General features: G+C 30.4%; 3 protein-coding genes across 3 annotated transcripts; all 3 read right to left on the bottom strand.

Annotated features, from left to right (window-relative positions):
* Positions 1–6,920: 6,920 nt before the first annotated feature.
* On the bottom strand, positions 6,921–7,940 carry CML42 (calmodulin like 42). Its single transcript, XM_028070875.2, has one exon. It carries the CDS (start codon positions 7,656–7,658, stop codon positions 7,110–7,112), a length of 549 nt encoding a protein of 182 aa, XP_027926676.1. The 5' UTR covers positions 7,659–7,940; the 3' UTR covers positions 6,921–7,109.
* Positions 7,941–10,674: 2,734 nt separating this feature from the next.
* LOC114184054 (uncharacterized) lies at positions 10,675–11,728 on the bottom strand. Its single transcript, XM_028071291.2, has one exon. It carries the CDS (start codon positions 11,656–11,658, stop codon positions 10,987–10,989), a length of 672 nt encoding a protein of 223 aa, XP_027927092.1. The 5' UTR covers positions 11,659–11,728; the 3' UTR covers positions 10,675–10,986.
* A 2,407-nt stretch (positions 11,729–14,135) lies between these two features.
* LOC114185991 (uncharacterized) lies at positions 14,136–16,739 on the bottom strand. The gene is made up of 3 exons (XM_028073982.2): positions 16,467–16,739; positions 15,711–15,780; positions 14,136–14,889 (listed from the first exon to the last, which is right to left on the bottom strand). The coding sequence occupies exon 3, from the start codon at positions 14,855–14,857 to the stop codon at positions 14,264–14,266; it is 594 nt and encodes a 197-aa protein (XP_027929783.1). The 5' UTR covers positions 14,858–14,889; positions 15,711–15,780; positions 16,467–16,739; the 3' UTR covers positions 14,136–14,263.
* Positions 16,740–18,252: the final 1,513 nt, after the last annotated feature.

Raw genomic sequence — 18,252 nt, 5'->3', positions numbered from 1 at the left:
AATGTGAGAGAAAGCATAACATCAAATATTTAAATAGTATGCATAAAATATATTCAGAGAAAATTAGGGTGAATATGTAAGTAGTTTTTTCACCTTTTGAGGAATATAAATTTCTATTTATGTTGAGTTTATGATGTCTATTTATGTTTTGGAGCATGTTTTGATGCATGATTTTCAAAAGCATTGGTTGAAGAGTGATTATTCTTTAGTCTCTCATGATTTTTTGGATCAATAAGTGATTCATTAGAATATTTTTAATAAATTTTCACGTGATGACTAATGATTGATGGACTTTGAAACTTAGTTAAGACGTTAAAATTTATAGTGATGATATGACCCTATTTGAAAAATATTCTTTTTATCTAAAGATTATAATTTAAGAAATTATCTCTATTACAATAAAAATCATATGTTATAATATGTAGCCCTCACTAATTTCTTTTAATTAAGTAAAAAGCCTTGTTTCATCAATTTTTTTATTAAAAATTAATTAAATTTATATATAAAAGAAATTTATTAAATATATTGTATTGTTTAAGAAAAATAAAACACTCTCAAAATAAATAATCCTAAATAAAAATCTATAAAAAAAAACATAGGACAATGTTACTTTTTATGAAACACTCGGTCAAAATGAATTTTACCTTTTCATGAAAAGCAAACAAGTACTCACTGAATGAAAAAATTAAATATATACAAAAAAAAAATTAAAAGCAAAAAATAAGTCATAAAAGATTTCGAAAAACACAAATCATACCTTAAAACGCGACATTTATTGAATAAATAAATAAAAGTAGTATAAAAATGCAATTTTTATCAAAAGAATAATAAAATAGAAGTAGTACATATGTATTCTCATAATCAGGTCAAAAGGTTGAAGAATATTAATTAAATTTTTTTATGTTATTCGAGTTAAAAGTGAAAATAAAAAGAAGATTGTGCATAGATTTTTTTTAGTTTTTGTAATTTTTTATTGAGTATTTAAAATATATTTTTGCTAGTATATTAAAAAAAATGAAAATACTTCAAAACATTAAAATTGATCTCCATCGATACAAATAAAGTATAAAAAATTCAAAAAAAAAATCTAAAAGAAAATATGCATAATTACAGTTAAACATAAACTAGAAAGAAAATATGATTTCTTATCAAATAATTTGGTTTTAGCTTTTGAGAGAAAAAAAAAAAAAATAGGTCATAAGAGGTTTGATGCATGATTATACCTAACACATAATAGTGAAGTTACATAAAAGTAATGTAGACCCTATGGCACAAGCTTGGTAACAAGAAGTCTCACACCATATTTCGGCATTAACATGAAAACATGCACAGGACAATGACAGTGCAAAGGAGAAGTTGCATAGAAGAAGAAACACCACTCTCTTCATTTCTAGAAACTTCGATTCCCGAGGCCAAAGGAAATGTAAGGTTGAGAGTACTTACATGCCGCACAAAATACCAGCACCAAACCTTTCTGGTATCTTGTCTTTATTGTTTGAAATAATTTAAGTGTGAGTTAAAAGTTTCATAATAAACAAAGTTAAATAATATATAAGAATAAAAGTTTATAACATCATTGTTTTAAAATTTTAAGATAAAATTTGTATCAAATGCTAACAGTGGTATCAGAGTTCATAGTTCAGATTCACGGAGTGACTGACCACATAACTATAACAAAAATAGATAACCATACATCTGAAGAAAAATATATTACATGAAAAAAATCCCTTATATATGTAAAACTAGTATATATATAATCACAATCTCTCGATAACTATAATTTAATCATATGAAAAAAAATGTAATTCCAACATCCGATTATGAGAGTAGTGTCGCCATTGTTGAAGGCTTGTAAAGACGAAGAGAATCTTGCATCACCAATATTGTTAGCTGCACAAGACGATACATACCACATGTCTAGCTACCTCATACTATATATTACTATTGGGAATCCAAGAATAACTATAATATTGAATTTTCCTATTTTATTTTAAAGGTTGTTTCATCGGGTTATTCTTTGTGAATAACTCTTGTATTTATTTATTTGTTTATAAGTTTTGTTTTAATGATGAGCTGTTATAATTCAAACAGCTCAAACTTAATTTTCCAATTTTACTTTTATGTAACTTACAAATTATTTAATTATTATAACTAAATACTAAACTTAATATAGATAAAAGTATTTTTTTTTAATTAGCAATATGCACATTTGTTTTTGTATTGTTAAGTCATATCCGTTTCTTCTATAGTGCCATTTGAAATGAAATAAACAAAATATACCAAAAAGCATGGGCGTTATGTGCAATCTGATGTAAAAGGGACTAATAATGTCATTCACGTGCAATTTTCTCTTTTGAGTGATGGGTTAAATAACATAATAATGTGATGTAAATATGTCACACTCATCATCCAATTCACCATTTTTTCCTTCTTTACCTACTGTCCAATTCCTTTTTTCTTTATTCTCTCTCATGTCCACTTATCGTTAAAAAATATATTTAATTCAATTTTACAAAATTAACTTATAAGATAAGATTTACATATACTTATGTATGATAAATTAGTTGTATCTCTAATTAACGTGGATTTCAACACACAACTCTTATTCCAAAAGATATATCCGAAGTGTAAGACTATAAATTAATTGTCGATCTCGTAACGAATGACACAAATAATTAGAATAGACTCATGCCAAGAAATATACATCTCGAATGTGAAACTAAACATTAATGGGTGGTCCAATAATAAATTGAATAATAGATTCAATAAAAACAAATATAAATATAACCCATGATTCTCATTAGAAACGGACTTAAAACCTAAATCAACCTTATAATAAAATTAGTTTATAAAATAATATTTACACTCACTATTATTATTATTATTATTATATATATATATATATATATATATATTATAAATAGGTCTAATTTCTAGTATATATATGTTTTTAATGAAATACATTTTTTATTGGGCTTTATTTTTCATTCAGGGGACTAATTTAAATCTGTTTACGACAATTGAGGCTATTATTAACATTATCATAAACATGATCACATCATCATCATCTTTAATTATTCAGAAAAAGTAGTATTAGCTAAAGACTAGGGCTATTTGGATAGAATAGATTTCACCATAAGTCTATGTCAAAAAGTAAAAAGATATTAGTGCTTATCGGTATTTAAAAGAACCAATCAATGAGGGTTGTTTAGAGGGTTATTTAGAGTTAGAGCTATCATGTGACATGAATTGGCTTAATGGGCTATTAAAATAGAAAAATGATATTTTAACCAAAATTTTTTTGATTCATTTTTAATCTATTATTTCAATCACCATTAAATCATCTTTTTTTTATTCTTTGTAATGATGTAATGTAATAATCTAATAATGATCAAAATGATAAATTAAAAATAAATAAAAAAATGAATTAAAATAACATTATCCTTAAAAATATTTATATTTATATTAGACAAGTTCGAATAATTCTCTAGAGACTTTGCTTCCTACACTATCCTTCTTCATTCCATCACATCACAACTACCACCGTCGTTGGTTCCATCATCATCGCTGCATGCAGCAGAGGAGAGTAGAGAGAAAGTTGCAAAGGAAAAGGAGAATGCGAAAACAGTTTCATCTCGAAAAGATTTTGAAACGTATTTTCATATGAGAATGTTTCGAAAAATTATTTGCATTTTAAAAAATTTATTCTAAAAATCCTATTTCGGAAAGCTTACTCTGGCATGCAATTCACGCATTTCGAGATTTTTGTTCCAAAAATCTCATTCTAGAAATGTTATTTCAGAAATCGTATTTCGAAAATCTTATTTTGAGAAATTTCGGAACTTGTTTTGAAATCTAGAACTCACTTTTATAGAGGATTAAATGGTCATTTGAAATTTTAGTGGGTGCACAAAGAAATTGTGGGAATGCAAAAAGTAAAAGCCTTGATTGCAGTTTTTGGGACCACCGGTTATATATTAGAATAACGGGTCATTTTGGTTCATTTAAAAAAATTAAAATTAATACGATAAATTTAATAAAAAATAAATTTTTTAATTATAGTCATGTTATCTCTAAGATGGTAAATCATCCGAGAACACACTAAGAAAGTATTAATTACTCATCAATGTACTTATTATCTGTTAGTTAGGTATTATTATGTTTGAAGTAAACTAAGATAAAGAAAGTGTAATACATCTCTCTTTTGTACTTCATAGCAAAAGATGTCATAATATTTGTACTTCATAGCAAAAGATGTCATAATATCTGTACTTCATAGCAAAAAGATGTCATCATAAAAGCATGACTTTCTAAAAAGTTCTATTACATGATTTCCTAAAAGTACCCAACCTAGGTTCTCTCTAGAAACCTATACACAATAATGATTTCCACACATAAATGAATAAAGTGGAGATACAACAAGTGAGTCAAGTGTATGTGAAAAAGTCTTTTAGTGCTTAATGATTTTCAACATAATACTCTTCATATTATGTTCTATATTAGTAAGTAGAATAAATTTTACTTTCATTATTTTGAATGAGAATCTTGCAATATTAAAATCTTTATCATTAACTTTATTATTGTATAATCTGAAACACTATACTTCACTTAAAAATATGCTCTATACTCAAAATTAAACGTTGAGAGAGTTTTAACAAATATTCTTCACTTAACAAGGAGTAACTTCATGCATTTATTATTATTCAAAAATAACAAATAATACTTATAATAAGTCTGAATAGAAAAAAACTTTTATGAGCTGAGATGAATTGGATGTATATCAATTTGGGAGGAACTGATATAAAAAGTATAGTATTTTCTTTTATTTTTTTCTTTTGATTAACACCTTTAAAAATATTTGTAAATATGTTTAGAGTGACAAACATCTGGCAATGTTAAGTGATTTATTGGATTGGCTTGGCACGGTAGCTTCACTCAAAAATTGATTTTCACAATTGTATCGTTTAGGGAATAATCAACCTTAACATGATCATTTTTATTTTGACTCAATAAAAAATTTTAAAAAAATAATGAGTTTTAATAAAGATTTGTCATGAATCAAAGTGACTATTTAAGATTTAGAGCAAGCAAGGACTCAAATCATCATTTTGGTCAATCCAAAGAAGTCTCTCAAATCCTTGACTAAATATGTAATAAGTAACTCATTCTCAAAAGCTACCAACAAAATTATGGACTGACCCTAGGATAGCTAGAAAACCGACCTTACATAAGTAATAAACAATAAACAATATTTTCAAAACAGAATTAGGGATCGATCCGAAATAGATAAAAGAACACGACTTTATATATATATATATATATATATATATATATATATATATATATATATATATATATATATATATATATATATATATATATATATAAACAACCTATTCCTAAGTGCTATTAACAAAATTATCGAGTTGGTCTTAAAATGGATAGAAGTCAACCTTAAATAAAATCGTTGACGGTTACAAAACCAAATTTTAACTCCTATTCACAAGAGAAAGATAATGACATTCTTGTAAACTATTTTTCTATCCGTTAACTTTTTTTTTTACCAATGATTATTCTTTTAGTTGTAGCAGGAATCTACCTATCCTGAGAGAGGTGGAAATAAGGATGTAAACTTATTTTTTTTCGACATATAAATATGAAGGTCCTAAGGGGACAAAGTAATCTTTGACTTTTTTGTATTTTGGGATCGATTTTAACTCAAATTTGTTAAAATAGATTCGTTCAATTTTTTTTTTCAAAATAAGATCAAGTCGTCGTGGTGGAGGACGACATTAAGTCGTCCTCCACCAAATCAGTTTCCTTTATTTATTTTTTTCAGAAAGTGAAATCGTGATGTGAAAGGCAGGTTTTTATTGATGTGAAGAGTGAAGTCGATCTTGTAGATAATGACTACACTTTTCAGTATTTTTCTCTTTTTAATTTTTGTTTATTAAAGTTGAACACATCCAACTTTACAGCGGGAACACCAAAATAAACAATAAGATACCCATTGTCCCTGCTGGGATAGAAGCCTCCCTCGTGCTGCAACTATGCTCATACACTTTCCCAAGCCCAAAATCCCCAAGCTTTGCATTGAGATCAGCATCAAACATTCTGTTGCAGCTCTTCAGCATCAAACATTTTGTTGCAGCTCTTCACTCTCCTGTGAATGATTTGCCTCTCACACCCTTCATGAAGGTAGGTTACAACAGCTGCAACTCGGATAACGATATTCTCCCTTTGCCTCTACGAAAAAACAATGGAAGAATTGAAGTTGATGTACGATGACTTCACTTTTCATATAAATAGAAACTGGTGTTCTTTAAAAAGATTTTATTTTAAAAAAAATAAAATAATTCAGTGAAGAATGATTTCATCTTTAATATTGTCCTTTATCGTGATGACTTAACCCTATTTTAAAAACAAATTCTAACAAACTCATTTTTATAAATTTAAATTAAAATCGACCCGAAATACAAAAATGCCGAAATCTTTGCTAACGTCTCACTTCAATATAAAAATCACCATTTACTGTTCTCCAATTAACTATGCTTTAGTTGCGGAACAATAGTAATTAAAAGCGGTGAAAGAAACAATTTTTTTTGTTCAAAATAGATAAAATTTATTGTTGAAGTTGAGACAATGGATGTACCTATTAAGTGTCAAATCAACTATAAATCATTTCTCCAATGCAATGTATTTACTTGGTGATTTGAATGTTACATTTTGATAACTATGAATACTGTGGTTGTGCAATCATTCTAAAGCTGGACATTGCATGATGTGAGATTATGGGCCAAGAAGAGCCTCACTGAAGAATGTAGTCTCATTTACCATCGTTACGGAAAAAAAAAATTTACTTCTTGAATAACAGAAAAAAAAAAGGCATAAAAAAAGGGAACAACATGAGTAGCCGCCGGTAGAAAACAAAAACTACTGCACTATTGAACCGCATGCAGCAACGTTGATTGAAACCTAGGAGTTGGAAACAAATGTTACAGTGACACAGAGATGTTGGCGAAAGAGCGAGTAGTTAATGAATGTTGTACAAACGAAGGTGGGAGGCCCTAAGATCGAGAAAAGTTACATTTAGAAACTACAGAAGAAAATCAAGAAGTGGGGAGAATGGTGGCGCGCATCATCTCCTTGAACTCGTAGAAATCGACGCGGCCATCGTGGTTGGTATCGACGGACCCAATCATGCGGTGGACATTGTCGATCATGTTGCCTTCCACCAGGCCGAGTTTTCCGAGGACGACCTGAAGCTCCTTGGCGGAGATGTAGCCGTCGCCGTTCTCGTCGAACACCTTGAAGGCCTCCCACAGGTCCGACTCCTGCTGCTCCTCTTCCTCGCTCTGGACGAAGCCGAAGTAGGTGTCGCCCAGGCTCTCGTGGAGGCTCACGAAATCGTCGTAGGTCAAGCCCTCGTTCCCGGGGCGGATGTACGACTGCGTCATCGTCTCCAGCTCCTGCATGTCCGCGTCCAGGCCCAGCAGGCTCAGCGCCTGGCTGATCTCGCTCACCGTGATCATGCAGTCGCCGTTCTTGTCGAACATGTCGAAGATGCGGCGGAGGCGGAGCGAGTTCAGGCTCTTGCACCGGAGGCGGAACGAGGGCGAGGGCGCGGCGAGGGTGATCTTCTCCGGTCCCATTACCATCCCAGATGCACCCTGCGGAGTGGCTGCGCGTGGAGGAGAGTTTTTGGGATTCGTAGTTGAGGGAGAGAGGTCGCTTTTCGTTGCGTTAATAGATCATGGATTTGTATTTGTTCGTTAAAATTAACGTTGCTCTGTCTTCTTGTTTGTTGTATAGGGATGTTCCTTAATTTGGGTGGTTAAGCTGAACGCTATTTTATATGAGACAACGCGCGTTCGGTGGCCAGCCAAACGGGACTCTTCCTTCCTTTCCGTTCTTCGCGACCTTTTCTCCATACCTTATTTATTCCCTTCCTTCTATTTATAGCATTTTCATTTAATTATTCAACATATTCTTTCTTTTTCATGGTTAGATACACGCACTCTCATCTTTTATTATTTGAAGGAAGACAAAACTCTTAAAAGCGCTTTGCATGATATACATATATATATATATATATTTGCTATTTAACAACGTGTCAAAGAGTTCTTTGCATAAATTTGTCTTGATAAATTAGTCGTGGTATTATATAGACCAGAAAAGTAATAAATAAATGAATAAAAAGAGAGGGAGGTAAAAACTCAAGTGGGGTGATATTAAAAATGGTTCACATTGATGGCTTTAATATTGGTCCTCGTTGACTTTGATAAGGCACTTGAGTTTTTTTTTTTCTTATCTAGATGAAACGAGAGGCTTGAGTTGAGTTAGGTTTTTGAAAATGGGTCATTGACTTGACGTAAAGTCATGAATGAAGCTTCTCACGTTGTTGGTCAAGTTATTCATCTAAAACATTTATTGAATTCATATGCCATATTTGAATTCTCACTTATACTAAAGGGTGTATTCGTTGTAGCGGAGTTGAAACAAAACGGTAGCGATTCAAGAATGGGTAAAGGATCAAAAACAGCCCAGAAGTTGGCCCATTCTCACCAACAACTATTAACTAACCCTAAGAATATGTCAAGTTATAAACTTTATAGGAAAATTACAATAAAAAACTTTTATAAAATAAATTTAATTCCGGTACAATTTTAGATAAACTTTTGAAATTTTGTAAATTAACTTATACACAAATGAATAAAAAACTTAATTTCTTAAAAAAAATTATCCAAACATGAAAGTGGGGTTCTATGACTTTCATTACATGAAAGCAAACGACGCTTACGTGTGGAAGTGGGATAATGAATAATTTATGATGGGTAAAGGTTTTTAATCAAACGGCAAAGGACGGTGTTTTGGATGGATTATCGCATATAGTGTATTAGAATTGGCCTTCATTCATTATAAATAAATGCCAACTGTTTCCAATAATCTACCAATAAATGGTGTAAGGTGTGTATCCTTACTTAGTGTTAGGACAGAAAGTTTGATAAATTCTATAGGAGATTTGAATATATTAAATTTTAATGATTTTCATGTTCAATTGTCTAAGTTTTTAAATATTTTATTTAAATAAATCAGTTTAAATTTATTAAATTTTAATGTTTTTCCTTTGATCAAATATTTTAATTAATAGAAAATATTTACACTACTAAAAATTATCAAATTTTTCATGCAAATTTGTTAAAAAAATTTGTCTTCTGCTATTTTCTCTATGAATCTTAATTGATAAGTAATTCGTTTGTAGGTAATTATTTCCTACAAAATTATAAAATTTGTAAGTATTTTTTACAAAATTGATTGTGAAAAGTATTTTATACAAAACATTCTACAAAAGAATTGACAATAATTTCCTACAAATTTTATTTCATCATAAAATTTATAAGTATTTTTTATAAAAAATATTCAAAATAAAATTGGTAGGAAATATGAATTTTTTTAGTAGTGTTATATTAGTGTTACTTAAAAAAAATCTTGTCTTACATCTATTCAAAAATATTTTGAATGAAGTCGATAAAAAAAAAATCTTAGTTGCAATCGGTTAGAAAATAGCAGTGATAGAGTTGGTCAAGAAAATCATTTTGATAAATAATCTTGATCTATGTCATTATTTGAGAAACAATTCCAACTTATATCAATCGAAAATAATTTTAATAAGTTGAGTGAAAAGAAGAATATTTTGTATCAACCCAAAAACACCTTAACAAAGAAAACATTAGTTATACGAAAAAAAAATCTTATAACAATGACAATTAAAATTAGTCACAATCAATTTCAATCTACCTTCGTGGAAAAAAATTGTTGAATTGACAGTGTTGTGATCTTAACATCACCAACAATATTTCAACTAAAGTTGAAATGATAATGTTTCCACCAAAACAATATGTAAAATTTCAAATCCTTAGGTCTTTACACAAAATTTGAAATTCACTAATTTTAGATAATCCAAGTACTCTCTTCAATTTAAATTCTCATTACTAGAAATTCTTATATTATACGAGATTTTCTTACAAATTTATTAAAAAAATTTACAAAAGAATATTTTTTTTTCTACTATTTTTTCTAAAAATTTTGATTAACAATAATTTTTTCGTGAAGAATCATTTCCAATAAAATTTACAAATATTTTTTACAAAATTTGTTGCAAAAAATTTTTAAACCAAAATATTTTGTGAGAAAATTAATAGCATTTTTTTGCAAATTTTTATTTTCAACAAAATTTATAAGTATTTTTTATAAAATAAATTGTATTTTTTTTAAAAAAAATTTATAAGTATTTCTTACGAAAAAAAATTTAAAACAAAATTTACAGAAAATATGAATTTTTTTAACAGAGTCTCTATCGAACCACATATTTTTTTCAAAACAATATTTCAAAATTGTTTATATAACAATGAAAATTGATTTTTTATCGACTATATCATAACAAAATTTTCTATCTCTTAATAATATTTTTTAAATATTTTTTCATTTTTTATATTTCAAAATTCTTATAGTTTCATTTTAAATTAGAAGAGAAATTTGTAAAAATATTATAATCAGACCTCAAAAAAATTTCTCCCCAAACCGGAAATGAAGAAGTTATTAGCCTCATCACCTTTCTGGCGTTGAAGCTTACCCTTAAGGCTTTACCGATCATATGTGTGTTTGAGATTGATCTTCCTATCAAAATAATCAGCTTAGAACCTCATTCATTCAACAAGATTTTCCCTTTTTGCAGGAATCACATAACTATTCAAAGAACTGAATTAACAGGCACAAGATATAAACAATACTCCCGGAAACAGTGTTCTCAAAAATCCCAAAACTGAAACCAACTTCCAACAGACAAAGCATAAAACTAAAAACTAACATGTATACACATGTATGTATGCAACTATTATTTATGTAACAAAATCCTCACAGTGAGAAACTATAGTCTGAACTATCAATACGACCATATATGTGTATATATATAACCTACGAATCTGCTCATAACTTGGCCTTATTCCTGCAACTTTGGCTTGCAATCTTGAAGTCAGGAACGGTAACAGTGAATTGGCAATAGGACTTTGCGACAATATGTTTTTTGATGAATCCGAGGAAGGTAACTCTCCCAGGAATCCTAGTAACGGTGTCCATAGAGATATCTCCTCCAACTACATCCCCGAGAAGACCGGTGATGTTGGAAGCAAATTCATCTGCCTGAAGTGTGAGTCTGCATGAAAGTATTGCAGACCCTCTTGAAGGAACCAAACCAGGGTATATGTCTGTCTCTCCAACCTCTTTTCCCTTATACAGCAACACACTCTTTCCTCCATCATGCTTGAAACTAGCACGGTTTCTGTTCTCAACCTGGACCTTCAGATCAAGAGTCACATTGATCTGTATATCGATGTCAGGAAAGGAGACACGTGGACTTATACCCTCCAAAGTGGCAGACACAAGCTGAGTTCTTGGATCTTTGGTCTTGAACAAGGTAAAGGCCAAGATGATTACCACAACGACTAGCACAATCAGCAGTAACAGCACTGCCCCGGTCACCATTACACACACTCTTCTCCTCTTCAGCTTTTTCTGTGACACCACCACCACTTGCTCATGGTCCTGGTTGTTTTTTGCTTCTGTCATGATCTCTTCTTGTTTTGGTGCTGATTCGGACATTGTAACAGAGGTTGCAGATGACAGAGAAGTGTGAAGATTTGATCTTGAAATGGGACTTTGTTGGCCATGAATGGCCTATATAAGGAGTTCCAACCAGAATAATAATAGTGTACTAATTACTATATCTTAAGGTAGTTGGAAGTTGTGGGGGTCCAATGATGTTACTGCTTCGTATTAATTAGCAGTATGAAGAATTGCAGACTCAACTTAATGGCCATGCCGTGTCGCAACTGTCAAAAGAGTTTTTTTCTTTGATAACTACAGTAACAGTCTCTTCTATTATATTCATGCATCTCATCAAATTCGAAAATTTTCAACTTTAGATTGTGATTTATGATTAGAATTTAACATATTCGAATCTAAGCATTTAAGTATTGTTTAAAAGAATAAACTGAAAAAAAGGAATACTAAATACGACTTTTATGTATTCTTGGTGTATACAGAGTTTTCTTTCGGTAAGCATTTAATATGAACCTTTAGTATTTATCATTGAAATAGCATTCTAATTTTAATCAAAGAATAATAGTGAAAGTATCTAAAAAAATGTGTTTAAATTAGCAGTACTGTATATAGGTCAGCTTGTAATGAGCTTATTCGATTTCGGTTTGATCTACTGTAACTATAAGTATGGAGACGACTGACTTTTAAATATGAAAAATAGCATGAGTATTTAAAATATTAAAAAAAATATAATCAAATATATGATAAGTATTTTGGACATTGTTTTTATCACTTTACTTTCTGACTCTTTTAATTAATCTACAGGAATCAATAAATTAGTTAGTTTAATCAATGTTTTTAAATTCCTTAAGGATTTATATTATTTTTTCAAAATTAACTTTTTTATTGTTGAGACTCGTCGTCTGATTCTCTTCACTCAATTAATGGGTTAAATGTGGAGAGACTAATACTTATATAATTTATTTTATTATTTGGCTTAATTATCATTTTGGTCCCCTAATTTGTTGGGTTGGTTCATTTTGGTCCCCTTATTATTTTTAGGTTCAATTTGGTCCTCTAATTCTTTAAAAGGTTCAATTTGGTCCCTACCGTTAAGTCAACTTTAACACCGTCTTCGTACATGCCACGTGTAATTTTCAAATTTTTTTTTATTTTTCTTTTTAATTTTTTTTAAATTTTTTTTTTAAATTTTCTTTTTAAAAAAATTAAACTGCCACGTGTCACCTTATGGTTGTGACACGTGTAACCTTATGGTTGTGACACGTGGCAGGTCACGATTGTGCCACGTGTCAAACTAACATTGGTTGTTTTCAATTTAGTCCCTCTTTTTACAATTTTGATTCAATTTAGTCCCCCAATTTTTTAAAATGATTTAATTTTGTCCTCTCCAATTTGAGACCAAATTAATAATTAAGCTTAATTACAATTTATACATTCATGTTTAAATAATTTTTTACCATTTGTACATCAAATCACTCCCTAAATACTCATGTTATTTCATTTGTTATATTTTTCACTTGTAATTTTTTACACTTGAAAGTTTCTATACATGTAAAAAAAATAATAATTTGAATAGTTAGATGGAGTAATTTAATCTATAAATATAATAAAAATTATTTTAATATGTATATATAAGTTGTAATTAAGCTTAATTACTAATTTGGTATCAAATTAGAGAGGACAAAATTGAATCATCTTAAAAAATTGGGGGACTAAATTGGATCAAAATTGTAAATAGAGGGACTAAATTGAAAACAACAAATGTTAGCTTGACACGTGGCACAATCGTGACCTGTCACGTGGCAGTACATTTTTTAAATAAAAAATCTCAAAGTAACACGTGTCACAACCATAAGATGACACGTGTCACAACCATAAGGTGACACGTGGCAGTTTAATTTTTTTTTTTAAAAAATTAAAAAATTAAAAATAAAAATAAAAATAAAAATAAAAATAAAAAATTGAAAATTCCACAAAATGACACGTGGCATGTACGGAGACGGTGTTAAAGTTGATTTAACGGCAGGGACCAAATTGAACCTTTTAAAGAATTAGAGGACCAAATTGAGCCTAAAAATAATAAGGGGACCAAAGTGAACCAACCCAATAAATTAGGGGACCAAAATGATAATTAAGCCTTATTATTTTTGTGATTATCATATTTTTGGTGTTCACAAGAGAATTTACAGTATTTACTATTATTTATTGAGTAATTGAGTAAAAACTATTAAAGAATTAAGAGTATAATGGTAAAAAATAATCAGCAAAGATAATGTCATAGAAAAAAAAATCCTTTATATTAGGACAGAGGTGGTGACAAAAAGAAAACGACACACTTTAGTAGGTAGCTTGTTCAAATTTTATTTCCCAAAAAGGTATGGTTCAAGTATAATATAATTACTTTGATGAGGTAAAATTTCTCTCTTTTCTCATTGGTTGGTAAAATGTATTTACATCATTTTTTAAAATTTTTCTAACAACAAATTCTGTCACGTATGTTAAAGTGGGAGAACATCGATTAAAAGAAAGATAACAATTCACACGAGGGTAACTGAGATTGAGGGAACCTCTACAGAGTTGAGTGTTTGAAAGATTACAGAATTGAGTTGTTTTTTCTTTTGTTTTCTTCAACCTAACATACAAATCAAGCTGAAAGCACTGCCTTGGATAAGCACTTATTGTCCACAATTGTTTTGTTGGAAATATTGAGGGTGAAATCACAAGATGTGGTGGAAGCCACATGGAATCTGATAAAGCCTAAGACTTTGACCATGCCAAACATTCTCACAAGGGTGCTGAGGGGTATTAAACCTGATGCAATGTCACTGGTGACCCCATTGCTGGTGGCTAAACGGTCAGCCATAATAGTTAGTGTCAAGTTCATTCCCATGGTCTCACCCCCTGATACCTCTCCATCGGGGATAGGGCCTTCTCCAATCAATAACCCCTTATATTTGAGTATTGCAGAGCTATTGTGGAACTCAAATCCAAACTTATTTCTGTTTTGAACTGAAACACCCACATCCAGTGTCACATTCACATTCACACTCATGCTAAAAAAGTCCATGCCGAGGTTCATGTCCGCAACCTTAATGGTGTCCACTCTGCTAACAGGCTCGTGTGGTCTGAACACTGTAAATGCTAAGAGCACCATTACCAACAAAATTGCAATAATTAAGCATAGTGTTAGCACCAAGCACATGGTCATTCCGCCTTTGCTGCCAGATCCCTCTTTCATTCTGCCTTTTTCCTTCTTACACCAGAGTGGATCTACATCATCATGCAAATCATCTATCAGTTATACTTGTTGCAATTTTAGTATAATTTCAAGTGTAAGAAACTTAAGAACAGTCATTTCTGCCTCAAATGCATGTTGAGAAATCCTTGTATTGTACCAAATTATTTGTTCATCTGTCAATCTACACGCACATCGACATATATAAGAGCATGATAAACTATATACCAAGCAAGTTCAAGTGAGATGAGATAGATGTGTATATTCAAATTCAGAATAGTACTAAGCATTAATATCAGTATTCATATTCTTGGTTTCTCTTGGAATCAGAGGATGAGACACCCTTGTAATTATAATAGGGAAAGTCTCAAGCCAGACCTAACTTTCAATGATCCACTCTGATATTATGTTGTCTATTAAGAACATGCAAGATTTCTTGATATATTTCGTGTGTGGCTTGATGAACAGGAGGCCTAGGATAAAATTGTTGAGAACTTGATTTCTTCAGTGACTCAGTATTTTGTTTTCTGTCCTATTATTATCACTTCGCTTGTTTTCCTGGCTTAAGAACCTGTCAAAATCTCTACTTTTCTTATGTCTCTGCTTGTTCTGTTTACCTTGTCTATTAAGTTTCGGTTAAAGTAAAAGATATCTCATGATTAAAAAATTTGCATTTTAAAAATTAAAATAATCTTCTTGAATAAAAAGGAGACATTGGAAAATACGTTATCTGTATAAAAATATGATATGATAGTTAACAACTAGATAACACAATTACATTGTAATTTTCCTTATTAAATACAGTAAATGTTATACCAAAAGTTAACAGTTTCGATTTATTGAGCATTTGGCTTACCTGGACAGCAAATGCTTGAGGAAGTTCAGTTGTCAAAAGCACCTCTTGATAACTTTTCTTCGCTAACCAACTGTATTTGAAATTAAACATCGTATAGTATCAGGTTTGGTGCAATTGTGGAACAGTAGAAGCCTCAAATTTTATATATCAAACAACATATCTGTGCATTTGTGTGTCTGAGTGTCTATACACACAAGTCAAACAGAAAAGAGAGTATGAAATAAAAAAACCTATATAATTATTTTGGCACAGAGGTGATTTCTGAAAAAAGAAAGTAAAAAAAATAACACATTCCTGATTTGTTTGTTTATGCTTCAGGGGTCATTATGATTAACACCAATGACCAACCAATCAATACTAGCAAAGATTTGAATTTGTCAAAGTTTTCCGAGGAGGAAATTACCTACCTTTTCCAATTAATGAAGCAAACCATGAATCTGAAAATGATGCCATTACTTTCCCCCTATAAAATATTACAGGATTAACCCGCATTGATTCATACACATGTGATGCAGGTTTTGATAACGTGAAAATAGGATCGCTTCCAACACGTTTTGTTACTGTTACCTTTCTTGTTCATTATAATTATGTTCCGTGTCCGCGGTTCACGACACACAGAGAACCAAATTCTTGATGTCTATTCGAAACACGAAATCATGTCGCATTGATGAAAAAATGAATACAAAATGGAAGCGAAAACGATATGTGATTGATTGCAACAATTATGTAACATGAAAAAGTTGTTAACGTGAGTACCTGTTGATTGGAGGTTGAACGGAAGAGGGTCCTCTCAGAAATGTTCAGACCTCTCTAATTGCAATTCAACAGAAATTGCAAGATTTGAATATACAATTGGCAAAACCGAACGCACCTTCGGAGGTGCGGTTTGCCAATTGCTTCAACCAATCTTTATTGGCTGGCGAGTTAGTAACAATTCAATTTAACAAATAACAAATAAAATGAAGTTATGATCATGTGAGTTGGCATTTTCTATTCTAGTCTATACCATCGTGATAAACGATTGCACTTAGGTTTAAAACATGAATCTTGTGTTTCTGTTTTGTAGGACTGTACCAACCGCAATGCATGGACAAAGAAACCACACAATCATTGGTTGATTTTTTTTTTCCATGTAAAGGAGATTAAAAAAATGTATAATTTAAACACAATTTATAATTTAAGGTTTGTCTATTAAAAAAATTCTTTAATTAATGCAATTGTTTAATTGTCGTAAAAAGATAATTTTTCAATTAGTTATATACTATGTATTATAACTGAATTGTGATAATTGTGTCGGTTATATATATAGAACTGTCAAAATGGATCGTTCGACCTGGTCCGACCCGACCCACTATGGGTTGGCCACTTAGTAGGTTAACTCAAACCGGCTCACTTATAAGTGAGCCAAAAAATTTTGAACTTGACTTGACTCGACCGACCACGGGTTAGTGGATTAAACGGATTGACTCACTAACCCATTTAATTAAAATAAAATATAATTTTTTTAAGTCATAAATTATAATTCGGATTAAAATTTATATAAACTTCAATACAATCTAAATACAATCCAAAATGATATTAAACTCCAATACAAACCAAAATTAAAAAAAAAAATACTATCTAAGATCAAAGCATCCTTGTCACTTATCCAACTATAATATTAGAGTCTTGAATGGATAAATCCACAACATTTTCATCTCTTGAAGCATCTTCTTTATCCCCATCTATTTGGAGTTGAAGATAGGTTTCCATTTGCCAACACACTAATGTGTTTGGTTAAAAAAACAGCCCAACATTGCAAAACCCAACATAATGTGTGTGACCATACGGTTGGTGGGTCAACCCGGCTCACCACGGGTTTAACTTCAATGAGCCGAGTTCTTAGTGGGTCGGGTCAAAAATTGACCCATACTGACATTTGTAACAAATTTTCAACCCAACCCGGCCCAGACTCGTGGTGAGTCAGGTTGACCCACGGGTTTTGACTCACTTTGATGGCTCATTTATATAATAATTGACATTTTAATTTTCAACATTGAAATTATATTTAACGATTCATGTACACTAAATTATTGTGATAATCATTATTTTATGAATAATTTACTCATTTTAGAACATGATTGGTTATCCTTTGCATGTATGAGATTATGCTATTTGAGAACTAGTCTTTGTATTGCCATGGTTGAAGTTTAAAACAATGAAATGTAGGAACATTGCGAACATTTATAATCATAAGCATTGCATCATGCTTCGTATTTTAAAAGTAATATTATTTATTTTTTAAATAATTACTTTTGAAGGGGAAAAAGTCTTATTATTTCACAAGTTGAACTTTCAACCCATTATTTAGATAATTGAGAACCTTATCTCAACTTTCATTTTTCTAGCAAGAATATTGTGTTAGGACTTTTAGAGATTAGTGTGAGTTGATTAAGCAAGATTTATAGGATTTTTAGTTAATAAGATGATGACAATATAATTTGTAGAATTGTTAGATACACTTCAAAAGTAGAATTCTTATAAAATACAAATTATGGTTGAT

The sequence above is a fragment of the Vigna unguiculata genome, chromosome 5 (genome assembly GCF_037176805.1).
Source record: "Vigna unguiculata cultivar grain cowpea cultivar isolate G323 ecotype 2 chromosome 5, ASM3717680v1, whole genome shotgun sequence".
NCBI classification, from domain to species: Eukaryota; Viridiplantae; Streptophyta; class Magnoliopsida; order Fabales; family Fabaceae; genus Vigna; species Vigna unguiculata.
This window is presented reverse-complemented; position numbering and strand designations above follow the sequence as displayed.

Excerpts from the sequence above, each read along its gene's own strand:
- LOC114185991 (XM_028073982.2), bottom strand. The coding sequence starts at position 14,857 with ATGAAAGAGGGATCTGGCAGCAAAGGCGGAATGACCATGTGCTTGGTG.
- CML42 (XM_028070875.2), bottom strand. The coding sequence starts at position 7,658 with ATGGTAATGGGACCGGAGAAGATCACCCTCGCCGCGCCCTCGCCCTCG.
- LOC114184054 (XM_028071291.2), bottom strand. The coding sequence starts at position 11,658 with ATGTCCGAATCAGCACCAAAACAAGAAGAGATCATGACAGAAGCAAAA.